Source organism: Fusarium musae, chromosome 6 (genome assembly GCF_019915245.1).
Source record: "Fusarium musae strain F31 chromosome 6, whole genome shotgun sequence".
NCBI lineage: Eukaryota > Fungi > Ascomycota > Sordariomycetes > Hypocreales > Nectriaceae > Fusarium > Fusarium musae.
In genome coordinates this window covers 2,551,723-2,573,836 of record NC_058392.1, presented here as the reverse complement: position 1 = coordinate 2,573,836, position 22,114 = coordinate 2,551,723, and the positions used below count along the sequence as shown (strand labels likewise).

Below are 22,114 nucleotides of genomic sequence, written 5' to 3'. Positions count from 1 at the left end.
TGATGACTTGGAGGTGATTGAAGAGGCTGAGAGTGAAAGAAGGGAGTTTGATTATCTGAGATTCCTTATGAGAAGAAGATACGAAGTGAGGAACACTCTTTCCCTTTCCTGTTGGTCTCTATCGTAGGTTTAGGTGGCATAAAGGAAGTTGATTGCCTTGAACATCTGATGCTACCTTACCTGAGCTACCAAGAGTGCCAGAACTATCTTAGCGGCTCCTATTACTTTACCTATTAAATTATACTTAACTACCTTACCTTAGGTGTTTTCTTCGCTCAAGGTATGCCTTCGCAGGAAATAGATCCCAATCTTTCCTTTCTGGCCCAATCACCTGGCTAGGTAGGTAGGTACTTAGTTATCCTGGGAAAGAAGCAAGGGCTCGGCGTATGAAGATTCCAGGTTTAGGTCTTTCTGATGCCAGTGTCGATTACCTCTTAACCAAAAACACAGCCAGATTCATTCATCAATGCTAGTAGTCTTTTCTAAGTACCTTACGCTGCTTACCTTACCTTAGTTTCTAAGCTTCTAAGAGCCAATATATGCTTAATGCCAACTCTCCCACATCAAATTTAGCTCTTGCTCGAACGCTGATCAAATCTTCATCTCATCAATAGTGGGTGGCTTTGCTGCTGCCTTTCCCTCCAATGCTCATCCACCTCTTCGCTCTCACAAAAATCTATCAGTAGCTCTTCTTCCTCTTCTGGATCCTGCTGATTGGAATTTCCACCTTCCGATTCCTATGGTAATGGTGATCCCTTTCCTGGTGTCCAGCTAGAGCCACCTCCGAATGCAGATCCAGGTGTCTGTGCCAGAATGTTGTGGCTTCTGACAGGTGTTACCGGCCCTGTTGAGCCATCGACTGGCAAAGGGGGAGGGGTGTCCGTCCTTGGGATATGCTGGCCGTCCTTGCGAGGCGGCTTGAAGTTGACCTCTCGGCCAGCTCGGTAAATATCTTGCAATATGGTCTCCAAGATTCCGGCATCCTGGAACTCGAGATACTTCTTATACAACTTGAGTGCTGTCCGTGAATCTTCGATCGAATCGTGGGTCTCCATTTGGATATCTTCCTTCAAGAGATACCACGCCAGAAAAGCCAGCGATAGCCTCCTTAACCGAGTTTGGAGGAAGAACAGGTCAATCGTGTCGATGACCTGCGATTTAGGAATGTGTATGTTGATAACTCGGAAGTCTTGTTTTAGTCCGTGGCCAAGGAACTTGCATCCGAGGTTAAGAAGAATCCACATCTTCTTGTATGCCATCTTCAACGACAGGAGACTATGTTTCGAAACTCTAGGATCCAAGTCTTGTTCAGTGATTCCCGAATAGGATGTCAAATAGTCGACAATCGGTTCCTTTATGTTGATATAATCATCGATGAAGGGTGTCCCTTCGTTTTCCCCCTGACCGCGGACGACTGATGCACGAGCAAGTGCGTACACTATCGGCCGTATGGTTTCCCGCTCACCATCAGAATTCATTTCAATTTCAGGTTGTCGCACAGCAACGAACTCAGTGTCCAGTGCAATAATGGTATTGGGGCCAGGCGCCTCAGTCTCAGGGTTGAGCACTTGATAGGTCTTTGTTGATGGATCGGCGTTTGCACTGAAAAACGTCAGCAACATCAGGTTTATAGCGGGTTGGGGCATACTTGAAGTCTTGGTAAAGTATGGAGGTGTCGATGTTGCTCCTCCATTCAGTATCGATCTTGTTGTTCTCATCTCTTATCTGGTATGCAATTACAGAAGGGACCTTCCAAGATGTGTTGAAAGCGAGTGCCTCTTCCGTGCTGACCGACCTCACCAAGAAGTCGTTGAAAAGATGCCATCGACTCTCTCCAGGCGCCTCTGGTTCTGCATGTGCCACTATCCTTTTGTTTCAGCGGCTGAGGGGTAATGAGGCGCAAGAGACTTACCATTGACCATCGAAACAAGGTGTGACTTTTGCGATTGTCCACTCTCAATATTAATGGCCATGCCTGTCAGCGAATACACTGCGATGTTGTGGATGCCCCTCTGGAGGTGAAGTTTCAGGTCTTCGCCTTCGTAACAGAAAAACTGCCCTTGTTCTACGATGATTCCAATCTCCTCGGGAAGCCAACCTGGTGTTGACCAAAGCATTCGTTGATCTTGGTTTGTGATGGCGGTGTTTAGCATGAGTACAGCCGGTATACTGTGAATGCTCTTTCTCGTCGCTATGGTCTGGTACCGTTGGCATCGACTACACCATCCTTTGGACGTCGTTTCCCTTTCAACACTATTTTTGAGAACTTGAGAAAAGCTGATGCGTGGTAACTTGGCATTTCGGCTGCCGGCCTTTTCGCAGTGAATAAATTTTCCTCATACAGATTCGGCATCGAACTTACAGGAGATGGATAAAGCAGATCATTGACATATGTTGATCCAGGTCGAGTATATTCGCTCCTACAGTTTATGCATCTGATTGAGGTCGTTGCGGAAGTGGCCAAGACCTAGACGATTCAGTATATATCATCGAGTTTCAGTCAATCAACCAACCTGGTCCATGGCAGTCGACGATGGGTTGATAGTCCTATAATCATGCACTATTTTATCCAGGAGAAATCGAGTGAGTCCTTGAAGCATAACGTTAAGAGATGATCCATGAGGATCTTCCTCGAGTAGACCAAGAGGACCGGCTGGGCCAGTTAGTAATGATTGAGATCAGTGTCACTCGACATACCTTGAGGGTGATTACTCAGGGTTTTTAGTAAGTTCGTTGCTTGGCATATCGAGCCTTCAGCCTTTTGAAGCATATCAAACAAGAATCCAAGCTCGCACAGCAGGCAAATCTCGCTCACGCAAGAGGTAGCAGCATGCTGAAGAGCAAGATTTCGAATGACAGGAGTGAAGTGCATGATTTGTAAAAGCGAGTTAGCATATGAATTCGAGATATGAGTCTCGAGTCCAGAGTATCGCGTGTTGTTGTAGAAACTATTCCTAATCAGTGATTGTACATTGCGATCATGGGAGAATACCAACCCGAAGTCAAAGTCGTCCACCCCGAATTTGCTGTATTTGATCTCAACAGTTCTATACATGACTGGAACGTCAGACTTCTTGCTTTCAAGTCCCATATCAGTAAGAGAGCTGATCAGCTCGTCAGCCTTCTTATCAGAGGCAGCGGCATTACTAGTAGCAAGCTCGCGGGCTTTTTCACTGAGGAATTTCGGGGCCTTGAGCCCAGAGCTTCCTGATTTGTTCACGTTTCGAGTGTTCTCGGCCTGATTTCTTCTCAAACCCCGAGTATTGCGACCGTACATCCCAAACTCAGTCGGCTTGAGCCCTGCCAGGAACTGTGGATCAAACTTGACAGGAGGTGCTCCAACATCGCAGGGGATGTCTGGCCAGGCGGATGCCAGAGCCTCTCGATAATGCGGCAATCCGATCATGTTCAGGGGTCTATAGTGATCAGTAAAGGAACAACAACTGCTCAACTTGCTATCTCAACTTACGTATCTGGGCCCCAGTCAATATTGGGCAGGGGCTCTTCGGGAGTTGCGAATTCGATCGGAGTTGGTAAGTCCACGAAATGGAGTTTTGTTGGGGATCCCCAAAGGTGAATAGAGCAATCAGCATCTGTGAGGGCAATCGCCTCACCAGAGGGTGCTATCTCAAACATGCTCAAGTAGGAAGTAACATTAGCCAACCGTACGTCGCTTGTGTTGGGATTCATTAAGTCAACAACATGCATTTGTCCACTTTGTGAGACAACGATGCTGGTCGTCAACATCCTCGGGTGCATGCGCACGTAGGCAGCGCCAGCTGGGAAAGGAATAGGGGGCATCGATGACATCTTCTTTATATCGAAGACGTTAAGGAACGGGTCAAGCATGTAATTCTGACCCTGTCTTAAGGAGTATCCGCAAGTTACGATGAAGTCATGCTGAGCGTCCATGTCATTAATCAAAGCAGAGTGCGCGTTCCAAGACTTGATGACAGCAAAAGTGACAGGATCTAGTAAGTTGACGGAGCCGGTCTGAGTTGCGGCGCATATATATCGCCCGCGTCTCATTATTGTGTACTGGTGTACGGTAGGCACCTAGCGGGAGTTAGTATAGCTTTATTACGGAGAAAGTGATCCTGACTTGTTTGACAACATCACCCTTAATGAGGTCAATGACAAGCATCGTGTCTTGCATTCCTGCAGCGATAATCTCTGCCGTTCCCTTAGACGTAAAGCTCATACATCGCAAATCTTTCATATCATCATGTCTGGCAAAGATCAGCATCAGTCGATCTCGTATGGAGTTGAATCACCCTACCTAATATGCCATATAGGTAGTCCTCTCCGAATGGCCATATGCATATCTTTAGCACCAAGGGAAACAATTCCTTTCTCATTGACGAGTATTTGACGAATCGGGCCATCAGAGGAGGCATGGGCCTTGAAAGAGGTATATCGCTGCAGTTCGGTCCCATAGAAGGAAGTGACTCGACCCTGAAACACCAATCAGCGCCAGTGTAGCTTCTACATCTCACCCTTTTCGACGTACATATTCGTTACCTGTCCAAAGAAGTTCCTGAGAGTTATCGAAGGTCATAGTCGCAACCGGAGTGGGCATCGCGTGCACGCCCGGAGGCGGGAACGGAATCCGGGTGACCTGTAGTAGAACTGGATTAGCATAAGCTTGACACCTAATTCACGACTAGATATGATGCCTCTCAGGTTCATACAACACAGGCAACCTTTCTTCCCACACTTGAAATACATGAAGTGTCTAGATAACGGCAACGACATCATTAAACATACCTCAGCCCAATCGCCGTCCATTGTGAAAGGATATGAGCATTATCTGTAGGGGCATAGCTTATATGAAGAGCGCGAGCCAGTGCGCCAGCCTCCGAGAGGACTGGGCAGAACCGAAGAAGCGATAATGGTGGTACGAAACACAAAAGTCAATAAAGCTTGCCCGCTCAATCTTCAGACATTGGATTCTTTGATAGAAGTAAATGCCGGTGACGAAAGTGGGATATCAGCTCCCAAGCTTGGAGGGGCAGCAAGCTCCCATTAGCCGGCGTTCTTCCGGCGCGCGAGTTTAACGCGCTTAAACTTCAAATTCGAGAGAAAGAGGGCTTCATATGTATCTTTGCGTCACAGAATATCATATAGAGTCAACAATCTATCTTCTTAAGTTGCGAATGCAGGGGTAGTCTGCATAGTTGCCTAGGGAGGTACGACGCTTGTACGGTGCTGAATGAGATGGCCATACGAACTGAACAAGACCAACTCTCATTCTGCCTGGTTTGATATAGGTAAGGTACTTGCGCATTGAAAAAAAGTTCTTCGCACCAAATCATAAAACTCGATTACCTTGGGCAACTACAAAGAGTGCATTCACTTGCTTGACTTGGAAAATGGTCAGGTGTTGATATATTTAACTAGCAGACAAACCACGAACCATCTAGACTAACCAATGTTGTTGTCGAGAGCACCTGGTATAGTTCACGTATTGATCTATTGCTCCCATATGCATTCTATCTTGCCCCCTCTATCTTAAACCTGTTCTATACCTATTCGCTAAACGCCGTAAAAAAGGACTAGCATGAGTCAAGTGCCCAAGCATAAAAACGCGGCGCGTTGCGCCGCCAAGTATCATCGTGTATCATTAATCAATAATCGTACCTAATGATCTCCTAAGCAGACCATCCCCTTCCCAAAGTGGTTTTGACTGCTGAGTAAGTCATTGACTGGAGTTTGTGGTTCCATATAATAAAGCCGTCAGCTTGTGTCACGAAATGATGACGCAAAAGTTGTCCTCGAGTCCTAGGAATCACGGGAGAGCATCCGTGGATCGAGAATCCTTGTAGCACAAAAGACGTTTCTGCAACAGGGGACTGCCGAGTCCGGTCGGTGAGAGGCTGGGCGGCCACTTTCTCTTCCAAGGTAGGTTTGATCAGCGGTACCTTCGCGGTTCGATTGTTGTAAGTCGCCGAGTCTAAATAAGTGCAGACGAGCCAAAAAGTACACAATATTCGATGCTTTCATCATTTCGTGGTCTTGGTCGTGTCTTGGTCGTGGATCCGGCCGGGAATACTAAACGCGAAGACGCTAGTATGAGTCGATATGCGGGCCAACCCAAAGTAGAAAAGCTGCTCGGGAGAATGTCAGCTTCACGATAGGGTCGAAGTTGCCGGATAACAGGAGAAATGAGGCGGGACCGGGGTCGTAATGCGATCGCCGCTCATTCCGGTTAAGTTGCTAGGATGCGAATCGCATTGGAGCAATTTCTCATGAAACTTGATAGACGGTAAAATTGACGGGGAATGCGTGATTGCTGAATCCAGGGACTTTAGAGACAGGCTCTCCAGTAGGTTCGACCTGCACCTGCCATCGTGTCTTGGTGAGGGCTCCGACTTCGTCCCATAGTCGCTGGAAACTCGCTTGGTCGTGTAAATAAGCTGATCGCGTGCTAGTCGAAGACGGCCCTGGATGGTTCGTGCCGACCTGGCGACCATATATCAGCGCATTTTTGGTGCCGGGCTTAAGGAATTCGACGACACGCTTGCCAATGTAAAGTTGTTGAACCCAGTTGAAGAGGTGAAAGAAGCTGCCTGCGTGAACCATGGTGATCTTGCCACGCAACAAAGCCATTTCCTTGTCGGCGGGATCGAGCATATCGCCCGCAATAAATGTTGCGCCGAGAGAATGCCTGTCCTGGAACAAATCGTAGCCAATATCGATGAACTTGGACTGCAGGTCGGTGCCAATGAGTTGAGCGCCGTCAACTCCATCTGCACGAAACTGCCGAATTACTTGTCCAACCCCACATCCCAGATCAAGAAGGACATCTCTAGAGCCGGCGACGTTGAGGCGGAAAAGAGCCTGTTGGTAGCGAGGATCTTTGGGATCCGGGATGTAGAGAAATTTCCATCGCCCAACGCAAGGGTACTGTGAGATACACCAGGCCTTCTCTCGCTGAATGCAGAAGGTCATGTCAGCTCATGTGCTAGTGTTGGGGGACATGTACTTACGACGCGGCGTATGTGGCCATCTAGATCGCTATAAGGAATCTTGCTGTAAACCTCAAGAAGATGTCGAGCTGGGCCAATATCTTGAGGGGGGTCCTCAAGATAGGTCCAATCCCGCACCTTCATGACATCCATGCTTAGCAACATGTTGGGATGAGTGAGGTTGGTGTCGATAATTGTGCGACCCAACTTAAAAAGTGACAAGGTAGATCAGCTGCTGTGGGACGACGGAGAAGGTTTATTGTCTGCGTCATTGAAAGTGTAATGCCGCTGTGTAAGCTCCAGTTGAAAGTGTGATGTTGCTGAAGAATGAATAGTGAAGTAAGAGAGAGAGAGAGAGAGAGAGAATAAACCGAAACCCTACAGCAAGAGACAGGCAGCCGATGATTCCATCTCAAGGAAACAAGGGCGTTTCAACAAAACCAAAAGCAAAAAAGGGAGAGACGGGATACTCGGAGATCAAAAATTGCCTGAGACAAGAGAAAAGAAAGTGAACGCGAACGAACGAACAAGCGAGCGAGTGGATGCTACAGTAGAGAGTAAGGTAGAGTAAGGCAAGGTAACGCGCGGGTTACGAAATAAACTTAGTAGGAAACCTTAGAAGCAAAGGAGGTAAGTCAAAGCAGGCCAGGGTAGGGACTTTTGCGGTTGTCATATCGCCGAATCAACTAACAAGCTTGCCTTGCCCTGCATTTGCATTTGCATGCATTGCTCATGAGACGAGCGAGCGAGACAAGGTTCAAGGGTAAAACCCATACATACTACGTAGTATGTACGTACATACCCATACCTCCAGTTGCCGCCCTAGGGAGCTAGGTTAATAGGGTAATTAACTCAGGGATCCATAACATCAGTGCGGGTATAAGGAGAATTATTAGGGTCGGGTCGTTTCAACAAGTACGTATCCATCATAACCCAAGGTAAATAAGCAAGCATAAGGTAGAGCAATTAGTGGACATGGCTTGATTAAGATCAAGCTAATCGAGAGAAAGCCCGAGTAAGAAAGACGAGATGCAGGGCTCTAGAACCTCCCGTCCTGTCCTTTTACTCGCTCTAGCAGATGCACAAAGGGCCGCTCCTTGAGGACAAGACTCTGGAGGTTCTGGAATGGTCAACAAAATTGGCCCATCCAATCCAGTCAATCAGCCCAAGCATTTTAATCCCACGACTGCCGCTCCGGCTGCAACCACACTCTGCTTCCAGGGCTGTTATAGCGCTCCTTGGCCCACTAGGAGTCCCCGAAACTCTTCTAAATACCCACTCTCCTATCCCTGGGCTTGTTCAAAAGTCTCCATGTTTTGAACGCCTCCGGCCTCTCACTCGGGACAACTTTGGTCACTGAGTCGAGATATTTCGTTCAAAATGTCAAATTGCTCGTGTAAGTGGATTTCAGAGACTGTAATTATTCAGCTGCATCAAAATGAAAGGCCGCGGTTCGACTTGTGGTTGCCTCAACCCCTTAGACCCCCCAAAGTGCAAAAGCAAAAGCGACAGCAAAAAGTGCGAGCTACCTATTATTCGCCAGTCACCCACTTATCAATCGTCGAGGCAACAGAAGCAAGCAGTTTCGGTCCATCACTTCGTCACCGACACGCCACTAACCATATAACATTCGTCGAGTGACGTTTCGTCTAAGAGTTATCAGACAGCTTGCTTTGTCTCATTGGCTGCATCTGAAGTAACAAAGTAAAGACCAACAGAAGAAAACATATGTAACTTCGTTTAACGAACCGCTGATGATCGATCCTTGATTGTTCTTCACAATCAAGCGGGGACCTCATCTGAGATGACATGGGTATCGACTTACCCGCTAGCCTCCGCCGCGGAAAACAACGCCGAGAATGTGGCTGCCAGGGGTTATTGAGTCAACTTCTCGAAAGTCTCAACGTACCATTCAGCCGTGGTGCCGACAGGGCCTTACTCCGTAGCTAGTATCCTGATACGGAGGTCCCTGTCAAAAGTTTTGTCCTGGCCCCCTGTTAAGCCAAAGAGGATTAGCAGGGGCAATCCCTGTTAGTACCAGAAGGTATAATAAGGCTCTTATTGATAGTAGAGTAAGCGCTATACTTCAGTAATTATAGTAGATTATAGGGTAATAACTCGAGTTTTTAGGGCTGATAAGATAAGACTAAAGTACCAAGGTACCGAGCTGGCTTTTGATTGGTTGAGGTCCTGCTAGTACCCTTTAGCTTAACAGGGGGCCAGGACAAAACTTTTGACAGGGACCTCCGTACACCAGAGGGCAGATCCGAAAGCTTAACAGCTCTGATTGTATCAGATATGGCTTCCAAGCTACAGAGTACATGCATACATATGTGCCAGTGTATGATGGACGGGTAGCTTTTTCTTGGTGATGTTACCCTAGCATTTGAGGTTTCTCAGGCTCTTCTCCCCAGAGTCCCAGACCCAAGTTAGGGGGGGATTCCGGCGCTTCTACAGGTCAGTCTAGAAACCTTGGTGCTCATGATTACCAATTACCCTGTACAGGTGGATTCTTGTCCAAGCAACCTTAACATATACAGTACCATTGTATAATAGTACCTTTCAAACCCCAATATGAGTTCATTGTGGGAGCCCTTTGAGGTGACAACTGACTTGGCGATTCAGTTTGTGCTCATTCAGTACTCTTCTTGTCAACTTAGATTCCCCATTCTCTCATTCCATGTTGGCATCGAAGACACTATCACAGATATCACTTAAAGTCAATGCATACCTTCACTCTGTCCGGTCACATCGAGTGTTGAGCCTAGCGTCGGAAACCGTTGAAAGACTGAGTCCTGTCACGAAGCTCTAAACACGAGTTAGCATTAACGATGAATTAACAAAAATGGTACTGCAACCCAACTACCTTTTCACCTATGTAACTTATAAGTAACCTGTTGTGACCTCTACTCCACCGCGTAACTACAGTAATACATACTTAACATAAGATTTAAGCTCAAATTACAACTCACCATCCCGCTGCTATTTCCATCTTCAATTCGTCCCTTAATGAAGATCTTGCGGCTACACTGCAAATGCGGAAACATTTCCAGGCGCGCTAACGAGAGATAGGCAGGCTGTTGTTTACTAGCTCCTGATCTTCAGGTGCCAAGGACTCTCGCCTCACAAAGTGTTTTGGGTATTGGATTCGCTTTCGATCTTACATGCTACGTAGTTGTGCCCTCTGACTGGTCTCGGCATGTTTGCCTACCTACCCAGGCGACTTCAAGCTTCAGGAAACACCTCGGGGGGGGATAAGCTTGGAGGAGACTCCGTATAATCAAGTATGATTATTCACCATTCTCCAGAAGGATGCATTTAGGGACATGGCATGGGCTTTATTCTACCCCATATAAGATGTTTAGTATTCCAGCTTCCTTTAACTTCCATCGTGGCTTGTCATAAGTCCCTCGGTATACGTAAAGTTTCGGGAACCCAGCGTTCGTAAATTCATAAATCCCAGGAAATTCATAGGCCGCTTCTACCTGTCGTTTCTAGGGGGTGCGTGGTTCTGACGGCGGCTCTTATCATTGAGTTGCTGTTCAGGGTAAAGATACTGCGACTGCGCATATATCTGTGTCTGTACTGAGATATTCCCATCTGATTAACTGCCAATAGCATGATCGGTTGTATTGTTATTATCTATGAATATTCACGACCTAATAATTTAAAGCGGCTGCGAGAGACTTGAATATCACACATCTTGGAAACCCGAATTCACCTTGATGCTGTATCAAGTTGATAATGAAAGCCTCATCGATTCGATTGAATGGTGGTTGCCAGTCTAGGAAACTAAGCTCCAGGGTAGCTGACTAAGCGAGACAAATTGAGGCCGAGCATTTCCCGCCAAACTCCGAAAAATTCTTCCTTCTCCGTGATCTTGTCAAAAACACCCACACAAGGGCAGCCCATCCCCAAGTCATCGGGGCCGAGTTCTTCCTCTTCCGTCGAGGCGTCGCCGTCGTATCGCATTTATCCAGCTCCGAGATCCCAGAACAAGAGTCGTGTAAGTCGCCGTGACCAAGATATATCTTTCCTAGTCAACAGCACGAACACAATCATGTCGTCGCGTCTGCCTGCAAAATCACTTTCCGTGACATCCCTCGCTTGCTTCGCGATCGTGTGCACTTGGTCAACATCGCGTCGAACTATTGCTAACAATGGCTTCGTCCAGTGATATCGTCGCGCGTCGCGCAGGGCTTAATTTGGTGGAACACCGTCATATCGCACCTCATTATTGGAACAATTCAAGCATTGCGCTTGTCAATACTCATATCCGCATATCGTGTTGATTTGACGATCGTCCCCACCCGTAAAATACCTCGAGTGCCAACCGACTGTACCCTCTGCATGTCAAGCCAGCTGTAGCCATGAGTACAAAGCTAGAAAACGAGGCAGAGGATGCCAACATCTCATATCCCTCGCCCGGCACCGAGGCAATGGAAGCTGGCCCTTTTTACAACACCAGTGGCCGAGACGTCCCTCAGGACCACCAAGAGCACGAGCATCATGAGCATCATGAGTCCCATCACGAGCCTCATCACGAACAGTCAGATCATCATGCGCCGGAACAAGTACAACATGTGCAAGTTCCAGAGCACAATCAGAACGACTTGCAACCTCCAGAACCGGAAACCCCTCAGCAGCACGTCCCTCGTCCTGCCAACCTGGAAGAGCTTCAGCTGGCAGCCCAGTTAGGCCAGGGTCTAGCTGGAGCACCCATGATGTCAGCCACAGACCCCAACATGAACGTCGAGGACCCCAACCTGCGAAGCATCATGCCTCACCCTGACCCCGAGCAGCAGCAGCAGACACCGTCCTATGTTCACGATACTCCGACGAGCGACCAAATGGTATCGCACGCCATGTCTGTTTCTGTTGGGCCACCAATGGGCCCCCAATATCCCATCGACAACAGCATCCCACCCAGAAAACGATCAAAGGTGTCAAGGGCATGCGATGAGTGCCGGAGGAAAAAAATCAAGTGTGACGCCCAGTCGGATACTGGGGACGCACCCTGTTCCAGTTGCGCTAGGTCATCCATCAGATGCCTATTCAGCCGCGTGCCGCAGAAAAGGGGTCCAAGTAAAGGGTATGGTTTTGATACTTGCAAGTAATTACGCACTGAAAGGTAGAGACTGACGGCCTCAACAGGTATATCAAAGAACTTGCAGATCGCATACATAGCATCGAAAACAAGCTTGAGTCTGATGGAGGTCTGAGTCAAGACGACATCGACAGACTCTTTTCCACAGATCGACCTCGGCAAAGCCAAGGCGAGGAGGCGGCTCGAAAACGACCCTTTTCCAGTATCTCGACAAACGATTTTGTTACACCCTCGCGACAAATGCCATGGGGCTCGGACCACAGGATGCAGGCCTCGCCAGGGACTTCTGAAGCATACTCAGCTTACAACAACAACAACTCGTTGGCACCACAAGCTACATCCATCAGGGCAGACAGTACGCCCTCTAAACCTCCCGTGGCTGCTATGGACGTGTCAATGCCAGATACCCATGAGACCGTTGACATCGACGAAAGCATGCTACAGAGGTTAGTGATCTGTCGCCGAAACCCTTTCCTGCAACTAACATGTCGTTATTCAGTTATTTGTCAACTGTCGGCCCTGTGTATCCGATATTGCCAAGCACAAAGAGTCGAATGCAGGCGTTACTCGCCCAGTGCCCGACGTCGGTCCAGAATGCATTTGCCAATGCTCTTCCCGCTGTCGTAGGATCCGGCGGTGACACAAAGCTCGCTAGCTTGCTACTCATGGAACGCGAGAGCGATGAAACACATGCCACACAAGCCACCTACATTGTGCATGCCCAAACGCTATTGCTTCTTATTATCGACGCAGACTGGCGTTCATCACCAACTTTGCCGTACTTGCTTTCTCGTGCGGTTGGATTGGCCAATTCGATTAACCTATGGCGATACACTCCCGTCGAGTTGGTTTTGGAGTCCGACTCGGACTCAGATGACCAGTTGTCAGTGCGGATATGGTGGTCATTGATCCTGATGGACCGTTGGCATGCTGTCGGCAAAGGAAAACCACCAATGATACCCAACAATAGTACGGTCGCTCCTCCGGGCCTGGAGAAGATTTTGGGAGACGTGTGCTTTTACCTTGCTCGTAAGTGATAATTAGTTCATCCTAGGTAATTGTCGATCGCTGACCGGGACTCTAGGACTCTCAAAGCTGCTTAACTGCCTGTGGCAAGCTATCTTCACATTGCAGCTGGGAATGTCTACAACCGAGGAGATAGTGGCACGCATACTTGCAGACTATGTTGAGAACTACCGAGAAGATCTTCCTGCGCATATCTTGGCTACGTCGCATCCCGTGGTGCATCTAGCGTACTGGCACTGTAAGCTCATGGTTGTGCTTTTGACACCAGGCGCTACGCCGACCGAAACGTTATGGCCTACCAAGGAAGTGATCAACCTTCTCTTTGCAAACGAGCACCTGCGCAGTCCACTCGTCAACCACTTTGTGTCTCTTATCACGATGTCTCTGGCGAAGCTTGTTAAGATCGACAAGTCGCGAGAAGAAGCTACACAGTTGATCAAGGACATTGTGGAAAAGCCCAACGAAATGTGGAATGGTGTTCGCGACAAACTCTCAGAATTCTTGCGTCCAACATCGTCAGTGGAAGCGGCAGCGAGCCAAGGCCTTCAACACCTGGCAGATCTTGCCACAGCACACGAGGGCATCGCACCGGGAGGTGATGATATCTCATTTGGGCCATCTTTGGCATCAGGGTATTTGGATATGGCGTAGAGCATTATTCAAAAAAACACAACAAGAGCTGTACACACACGTGTGAAGAGTCGATGACCATTCCTAGGCAATGGGACTTGTATGATTATTATTCCCCTTTTTGGTATTTGTTAAACCGGGGTAACGGAAAATGCGGAACGATGACGGTAGATGATAGTGCCAAGCTTGTGCCATAAACGATGGCGTTTGGTTTTGTTGAGGTACTATTTTGATAGTTACAGATCAATTTTGATATTCGTAATCCCATACTTGTCCTATCACAAAGCTGCATAGCCGAAGTTCAACTCTGCGTGCAGTAGCGGTTCCAGAACAGAGTCTTTCCCACGCTGTCATAACCTTGTCTGGTCAATCATGGCTCCAACTGTTATATAGCGTCGAGGGAGACAAAGTCAAACTCTTCCATATTCTAGCCGTACCTGATCGACACTACCTCTTCCCATCTCCGAGTACCGGACCAGGCTAAAAAAATCCGACGGTTCGGGAAACGAGTAATGGAAGAATTGAGTTTACGTGAATGGGTCTCTATCGAATTAGAGGCTTCTCCCACTCGACTACCGGCATACTAGTTGTTAGTTAGGGACTTAGGGTTAACAGGAATTGGTTGTGAAGCCGTCGGTCAGTAGTCCGTAGTTGAAGACAAAGGTTACCTAGTACTCCGTAGTTAGTAACGAGGTAGGTACGTGGAGACTCTGACTCCGCTTATTATCTTAGCCGTGCAAACGATAAAGAGGCTAGACTGAAATCCTTGAGGCTATGCTTTGCTTGCCAAGTTGTTAGTTGCTTAGCTTGTGTGGTTGGCTGTCGTGGCCGATACATGCGAGACACATGTTTTGTGTACCGTACCTGACTGCCATTTCAGAAGCAGTATAGAAACTTTCTTTGCTTGATATGAAGTACGTACATGTGCTGTACGCCCCTCCAAATGCATCTTGGACTGCATGCCAGGAAGAAAAAGACCAGGCCAGGCCCTGCATCACTGAGCTGATGCTTCTGTGCCGGCCCGGGCCCGGTATGGACCGTTAGATGCATGTACAACACAGAAGCAGAGCACGAAAAAAGCAAAGTGCATCTGTCTGTTTTATCTGTATGCATCTCCGAGCTCGAGAAAAGCAAGTAGCGCACATGTAGAGGTGCTAAAGAATCATTCATGCGGGTGGGGTCTCTGGTGACATCTTTCACGACAGTTTCCAGCCTCCGTACTATATTCATGGGGATCTCGGATGATCGCCATTGTCTGGAAACAACCAGGAACTTCAGCAGAGCTTGTACGTAAAGCAAGACACATTGAATGCAGAGGGATGATGTCCGGGTCCAAGTGCCACGTCTTCATTTATCCCTGTTGACCCCGGCTTGGAGATCCCTGGAATCATGGGGAGGAAAAGAAATGACGGGGAAATAGAGTGCTCATCTGTGGCGGCACGGGTGCGGGCCTATAGGATACCAACAATATGAAAGAAACGCTGGCTGTTTCTGAAATCAGGCCTGGAGACCTGCCATTGTTTTTGGTCGAGCACCTCTTGCATTGGACCCCTAGACAGCAGAAAGCATCCTTTTGGATATCCCGTGCACCACGCAACTTGGCTGGTCGAACCACTTTGTCTCCGGGCGTCCGACGACGGGCTGCAATGGGATCCGTGTGATATTGTCTTGGAAGCAATGACAAGTGATATCGCCGACGTCGAAGTAAGCTGGTGTCAGTGCTCTTCAATGCATGTCGACACAGTCACCCAACGTACGTAGATATGTATGATGGAACGGTATTGGGTGGTGTTGGCTCATGGACCTCGACTCGGCTGGTCTTGGTCCTCAGTCATAAAAGTCTATTGCGTTAAATCAAGTCATGCCGAGTACTCTTCGCCGTACCCAGTTTGAGACCGGAAGCAGAAATAACAAAAAACGATGATGAACAATTGAGTCAACAGACGCAATAACTGCTTGACACACGAGTCTAGAATATGCAATCTCCTCCCTCCTTGCATCACTCAGCTTGTGAATTCCCAGTGTAGATAAAATCGAGCGCAATTCGACGGGCCGCCAGTGCAACTTTGTCTTCTTCTCTTGGCCTGATTGCCATAGTCCGTCTGCCATTGCTTTGAAACTGGATTTTGTCTTGTCTTGAACACATTTCTTTTCGCAAGCTAAATCATTCAAACAAATTGCGCTGCTCATCTCTTCTTTGTCCTTGCTCTGCTTCTTGTATAATTCAGAAAGCCATCTGCGCCTGCTCTATCCTTTCCATCCCTCCCAGCCGATAGTAGGAAAACTCATGCTCGTCAACACTCTCAAACCGTCTACTTCATGGATGAGAGTGTTGTCTGTCGTAATCATCACCGCGAGAAACCCAGGCATCACGCAGATGCGACTGGGGTGCGGGTGGTTGTGAGCGTAGATTCGCTCTGTATAAAACGTATATATGTTTGCGCTCTTCACGCGAAATGAGTAAAAGAAGCCATGCCTCTCATGACCTCAATTGGTGTAGTATTTTTCAACGCCTGCCGGTGCGTCACCCTAATGACTTGAAAAAAAAAACGAATGGGTATTGTGTACGCCAAATATTCGAAACCTCGATAATTTCTCACATGCCCCAGAAGCTAGGCACTGAAGCAGGGCCCAGAGGGTCGGGGCTCTCGTCCATTGTAGCGATGCCCTCGTTATAGTTGGGCATCCAGAAGGCAGGGTCGTCCTCAACCATAGATAGACCCGCTCCCGCCATAGGGCCACTGTCTGCTCCCTTGTAGAAGCTGTCATAGTCGATGGTAGTGAGATCGGTCGAGTTCGCCAGAACGTTGCCGTTCTGTCGGATGAAGCTATCGGCACGGCTGAATCCTTCCAGGCCGTCATAGTCGCCGTCTCCTCCGGGAAGAAAATCTTCCACTTCGGAAACCTCGCCCGAGGTCGATGTAGTGTTTGCCAGGTGAGGAAGGTGCTCTGAACCGCTACCGAAATCGAAGAGGCCATTGAAGCTCTGAGTACCGGCCTGACTATAACTGGAGGGTGTGAAACTCTCGCCCTTCATTTCTGAAAGATCATAGTGGCTCCAGTCGACTGAAGCAGCACTCAGGCCAGCGCTGTACATGGGGGCATCTGTCTCCGAATTGAAACCAGATCCAAACAGATCGAATGTACTGTTAGCCATATAAGGAGGGTACTCAATGCCCGAAAGATCCAGAGGAGGCAGGTTGCCATTGAGGTTCTGGAAGCTGCTCGCACCGCTCATCAGGGGCGATGCGGTTTCTGACTTGACCCTACGCTCTCGGTTGGTAGCAGCGCGTGCTCGGCTACTGGGAGGTTCCCGTGTGCTCTTCTGCAGCATGCTGTCGGCGCCTAAGCTGCCAGTGCTGTGAGCTGAGTTCACCCTGTTTAGTTGATATGGACCACATTTTTGCGATACCCGGTTGCTTCGGTGAGCAGGCTTGTGGTTGCCGTGCTGATCGAAGGTCAAGACACCGTCTGAGTGGACCGTATTGGCTCGGCGTCGTCGACCCGGAGGCTTCGGACGGCCACTAATGCTAAGGGTCAAAGACTCCCGCTCCGAGTCAGATTCAGGAACGGTGTCAAGAGCAGGCTCGTTCTTATGGGAGCAGCTGCAGTGGCCACCATGGTTACAGCAACATGTCTCTGCAAAAGTTTTAGAAAATGCGAATTGTGTCGAGCGTCTCGAGGTCTGTAACACCTCGAGAAACCAGAGGAAGCTCACCAGTGTGCCCCTCAACGGCTGGCTGCAAGTGGGCACATTTACTTGTCTTCTCGCCGCAGTCGCACTTGACGTGAGCAGAGCGCGACTTACGCATGGCGCGACAGTGAGCGCATTGGGAAACTGGTCGACCCTTCTTGTTGATATGTTGAAGTGGGCGGTCTATTCAAAGATTGTGGTCAGTAACAGAGAACAGAACTGAGTTGAAGACATGTCCATGGCGAGTGCTGGAGTTATATCCAGCAAAGGTTATGAACGGGACTAATAACCCATATCATGCTTCAGTCTGGAGTCTTGACTTACCAGAATGTTGGCAATTGCTCACGCGGTGGCCGCGGACGCAGGCCTCGCAAGCATACTTTTCTCCATCAATTATCATTTTGGCGGGTGCAGACTGGCTCAAGGTGCAGTCGGCTCGAGGTTAAACGGCGAACTAGAGAATCGTGGAAACTGTCGTTTCTTGACCAAAGCCAGATATGTAGGATCCAAGGTGACCAAGTTCGAGTCGAGTATGCTCGGTCCGGCCAAGGTGGAGGGAGGATATGGTGGGTTTCTATCGACACCAATATCCAATGCTTGTGTGTAAGTGTCCCGCAAAAGCGCTCCCACGCTAATAGAGGAAGTGGATTGAGGTTGGGGAAACTGGGTCGAGAAAGCTTTGTTAAACCGGACAGTTAAGTTTCAGTAACATATCGCGACGGAGCTTAGGCAGAGCTGGAAGAGGCTGAAAAATGAATCCAGACAAGGAACGTGGGAGCAGAAGACTATAATAAAAGTTTTCGAGGGCAAGTTGGACAAAACCAATTGATGAGAGAGAGGAACGGAGTGGAGATACACCGGCCAGTGGGTGGGTAATTTTCCCTTGGGGTGTCTTGGGGTCTCCTCTGGAACTGTATGGTACAGTAGGTTCCTAGACCTAGCTTGTGGCCGGGTTGGATCGCTCGCTACTGTAACCCTGGGTACTGGGGGTGCGATGCAGATTGTAGTGGTGGGTGTAGAGAGGGAGTGCGCCGCAGGAATACCTGAAATGGATGGGCGGACGAGGTCGGCGGCAGGACCGGGGTTTCTTCTGGTGCACGCTGCAGACTGCACAGCACAAGCGGGTTTGGCGCCTTCAGCTACAGAGCCAGAGCCAGCTAAGACAACGACATCGACGACCAAGTCCAAGCCAAGCCGCCCTGCTGGAGACGTTGTGGGTGGAGATGTCGGCCCGGATGGTCGGAGCGTTCTCTCGTTCTGTGTTGTTCGTTGCTCGTCGGGCCTGGTCTGTAGCTTTGGTGACGTCGGCGGCCGACACCAATTGGTGAACGGAGAGCAGAGAACGGAGAACAAACCGCACAACTAAGCGTGCTCCCTGAGGAACACACTGAAGGGCGCCGTGCAAATGTGAAGTTGGGAAACAGAGAAAAGAAGCAAAAGTGAAAGATGCGGGAGAGATTCGAGGAAAAGGGCCTCTTTTATCACAGACATTGCATAGAACAGGAGATAATGACGAACTGAAGCGCGAACCCCCCAGAGCTCAGAGTCCAAAGGCCAGGGCCCAAAGCAACAGCGTTGAGACGTGGTGGGCAACATAACACCCATTACAATGTGATATGTCTGTGAACAGCAACATAGCAGGCCAGCCGTGACCCTTGGACCCTTGGCCCATCATGATCCCTTGATCACCAAGTTGTCCTGTACCGAATCGATCCGCACAAGTCAAATCGAACTCTTGCGTTCTTGCTGGTTAATTCGGCCAGCGTGCCCGCTCAGACTGGACATTCTTTGCCTACAGCCCCTAGGGACCATGTTCTCGATATCCTTGCCTTGCCTTGCTTTGCCTTGAATAGCAAGGCGAGGCGTGGAGGTCGCGGACACGGGCGCGATCGAGGATGCTCGGCTGTACAGTGTGGGACGATGGCGCAAGCAACAAGGTGACCGGGGTGGAAAGCATGGGCTGGGATGGGGGACAAGGGTTCTAGAGCGACCATGACGAGCTTGAGAGCACAGAGAAGACATCGTCAGTGGTCATCCTCCGTTGTGGTCCGTGGCATGGCATGGGCCATTGCTGAAGACGTGGGATTGAGACCGAGTTCGGGATAGCGTCCTTTAGTTGTTTCTCGAGGGAAAGGTTCAGTCATGAGCGAGCGTGTGATGTAGAATCGCTGGGCATACCTACATACGTTTGTGTGTGTGATTGGTGATTGGGGGTAGCGGGAGAAATGTTACCGAACGTACTGCCGTTGCGTTTGCGTTGCTTCTAGATCGACATCTCTCCGCCGTGTATGTTTATTAAGGGCGAGATTTGATACGCTCGCATAGGCCATCAAACTTATTAGCCATTTGGTTCTCATCATGAATGAATCAACTGTCGAGTGAGAGCTTGGGGGATTTGTGGACCCGTGGGATGGTGGTTTATCCATGAATGTTATAGTGGATGGATCACGATTGAATGGGGGAAGTAGTGAGATTGGTGCGAGACAGATTACAGTGGAGAGATGCGGAGTGTACAAAGTGAGAAGGAGCAAGAGCAGGAGAACCTAGAGAGAAGGAGAAGGAGAAGGAGAAGGAGAGGGAAAGAGGAGCCGCATGTATTGGCATTAGACATGGATTCGTAGTTTACATGTGTCCTCAGCAAGATTATCATGTAGTTACAAGGCAGTTTCTACATCACCTTCCTGTTTATTGGTAAGGTATTTCAGAGTAGCGCGGAGCAGCAGAGCAATTCAGCATCGGGAACTAGGTAAATGGACGATGGGAAGGGGTTGCTGTTTTCGGGATTGCCTACCGTAAAAGAGTGTGTCTGGGGGTAAATTAGGTTGACTGGCATAACGGGACGGAGGGACGATCAGAATATATCCATGCTTAACTTTATGGGAGAATCCGGACTCAGCAGAGACGCTGACTGGCTTGAACTGACATCCTAACCCCAGTGTTCAGGGTCAAAACAGCCACAGTTTCTGTCTGGTCTTGCACCCAATCCTTCGTGTTGCAGCCTCTCCGCGTCTCGAGTCAAGAAGAGAATAGTGCAACAGAGACAGGACCACCAGGCGATACTTACGTACTGTGCACGCTACGCACGGAGTACAGATGATATTATTTGGGATAATAATTAACTGTGTGAAATTCAACACGACAGTAACATTATCGTGTCCTCATCAAATCCACTTCTGCTGTGACTTGGGCTTCAAATCTGACGCCTAGTTGGCGCTTCATGCAGCCAGACATCGGCTCTGTCGTGACTTAGGAACCTCTGGTGCAGGTATTGTCGCGTGCAGACAATGCCCTGCCCTGTACCTGACGTGACGGTACACTGACATATCTCAGAGGCTCGTCTAGTGGCCGTTTGGCTGGGGTTATCAGACTGGGGGCAGGGCAAGATTCGACATTCGTCAACGAGGATCACGGCACAACAAGTTCGAGAATGCCCTTCGGCCATTGGCTGTACCGAAGCTTAAGACGGGTACGATCAAACCAGGTTAGACTGGCAGATTTGATCCAGGTCATCAAAAACGAAAAAAAAAAAGAAAAGAAAAGTTTTACGTACATGCAGCATAGCACCTTATCGGCGGAGCATCTTCGGGACGATCCATCCATCCATCAAACTTGAGTTGGTGGTGGCCGGTGGCCGGTATCTGTTCGGAAATTCGCAATCCTTGCTCTGGTTGGTTGGTCGGTGGGTTCTTGCAATTGCTGGAAATGACCAAGGTAAGCTGATTGTATTACTATTGACATGTTCCTTATCACGTATAATGTTAGCACACAAGCATCTCACTTTTCGAGGTCCATAAACAATGGCAGAGCCGACGGATGTAAACTGCAGGGCTCCCGTCTGTGCCGCTGCAAAACACACAACCTGTGAAGACACCTCAACCGTGGGTACTGTGCCTCACTGTGGCCACACTGTACCAGATCAGGCTGATTGATTCCAATAACAGCTCCACCTATCAACATCCTCCTGCATCAGACAGCCTCCAGCTACCTAGGTAGTAATTTGATAGGGCGCGCTTGTACAGACTACGGATACGTACTCGCCTACATCCACACTTTTTGGTCTTTGCTGTTCATGAGTGAGTGCTTGGCAGAAGCAGTAACGCCGCGGCTCCCTGAGAGAGAGATTGGGAGTTTCGGTTTGATTACCGATACATCATGAATATACTTTGCTAGGCGGCTCTATTCGAGTATACGACCTAGTCCCCTTTCAACCATGCATCGGCTGTAATCTCGTTCTCGCTTGCTGATGGCTGATGCCCTGGCAATCATTTTGGCATACTCCGTACATCTCGTCGACTTACTGCGCGGTGTGTCGCTTCTCGATTGACGATGCTGACTCCATTTTGCCGCAGGCAACAGCATCATCATGCTGCTTAGACCCCTTGTCGAGAGTTCACGCGACTTTGCTACTCAAAGTCAGCCATGGCTACGTATAATCGCCCCGGAGACTTTTATCCACAGAGCCCCCAGCGCCCCGGCTAGATCATACACTTTTATACACCAATGCAGGCCTACAGGCTCCATGTATCGGAGCCGGACAATGAAGCTATAGGCTCCTTCTGGTGTTCGTGTCAAGACATGCCGAGAATGTGCATCAAGGCAAAGATGACAATGTCTCAGTCTGAATGGCCGTCTCCAAGACCCTCGTGGACCCTGCAAATCATTGGATCCCAGGGTGCCCTCCAAACCAAA

General features: G+C 49.0%; 5 protein-coding genes across 5 annotated transcripts; 1 reads left to right on the top strand and 4 right to left on the bottom strand.

The window, feature by feature from the left end:
• Nucleotides 1–737: 737 nt before the first annotated feature.
• Nucleotides 738–2,117, bottom strand: PAN2_2 (poly(A)-specific ribonuclease; the record flags this gene model as incomplete). The annotated part of the gene is made up of 3 exons (XM_044826259.1): nt 738–1,602; nt 1,649–1,850; nt 1,913–2,117. The coding sequence occupies 3 exons, from the start codon at nt 2,115–2,117 to the stop codon at nt 738–740; spliced, it is 1,272 nt and encodes a 423-aa protein (XP_044679176.1).
• A 387-nt stretch (nt 2,118–2,504) lies between these two features.
• PAN2_1 (poly(A)-specific ribonuclease) lies at nt 2,505–4,788 on the bottom strand (the record flags this gene model as incomplete). Its single annotated transcript, XM_044826258.1, has 7 exons — nt 2,505–2,653; nt 2,698–3,416; nt 3,470–4,056; nt 4,103–4,229; nt 4,280–4,455; nt 4,511–4,618; nt 4,768–4,788. The coding sequence occupies 7 exons, from the start codon at nt 4,786–4,788 to the stop codon at nt 2,505–2,507; spliced, it is 1,887 nt and encodes a 628-aa protein (XP_044679175.1).
• A 1,458-nt stretch (nt 4,789–6,246) lies between these two features.
• On the bottom strand, nt 6,247–7,133 carry J7337_008642 (uncharacterized protein; the record flags this gene model as incomplete). Its single annotated transcript, XM_044826257.1, has 2 exons — nt 6,247–6,933; nt 6,990–7,133. The coding sequence occupies 2 exons, from the start codon at nt 7,131–7,133 to the stop codon at nt 6,247–6,249; spliced, it is 831 nt and encodes a 276-aa protein (XP_044679174.1).
• Nucleotides 7,134–11,338: 4,205 nt separating this feature from the next.
• On the top strand, nt 11,339–13,752 carry J7337_008641 (uncharacterized protein; the record flags this gene model as incomplete). Its single annotated transcript, XM_044826256.1, has 4 exons — nt 11,339–12,060; nt 12,156–12,521; nt 12,575–13,104; nt 13,160–13,752. The coding sequence occupies 4 exons, from the start codon at nt 11,339–11,341 to the stop codon at nt 13,750–13,752; spliced, it is 2,211 nt and encodes a 736-aa protein (XP_044679173.1).
• Nucleotides 13,753–16,327: 2,575 nt separating this feature from the next.
• Nucleotides 16,328–17,825, bottom strand: J7337_008640 (uncharacterized protein; the record flags this gene model as incomplete). Its single annotated transcript, XM_044826255.1, has 3 exons — nt 16,328–17,370; nt 17,450–17,608; nt 17,750–17,825. The coding sequence occupies 3 exons, from the start codon at nt 17,823–17,825 to the stop codon at nt 16,328–16,330; spliced, it is 1,278 nt and encodes a 425-aa protein (XP_044679172.1).
• Nucleotides 17,826–22,114: the final 4,289 nt, after the last annotated feature.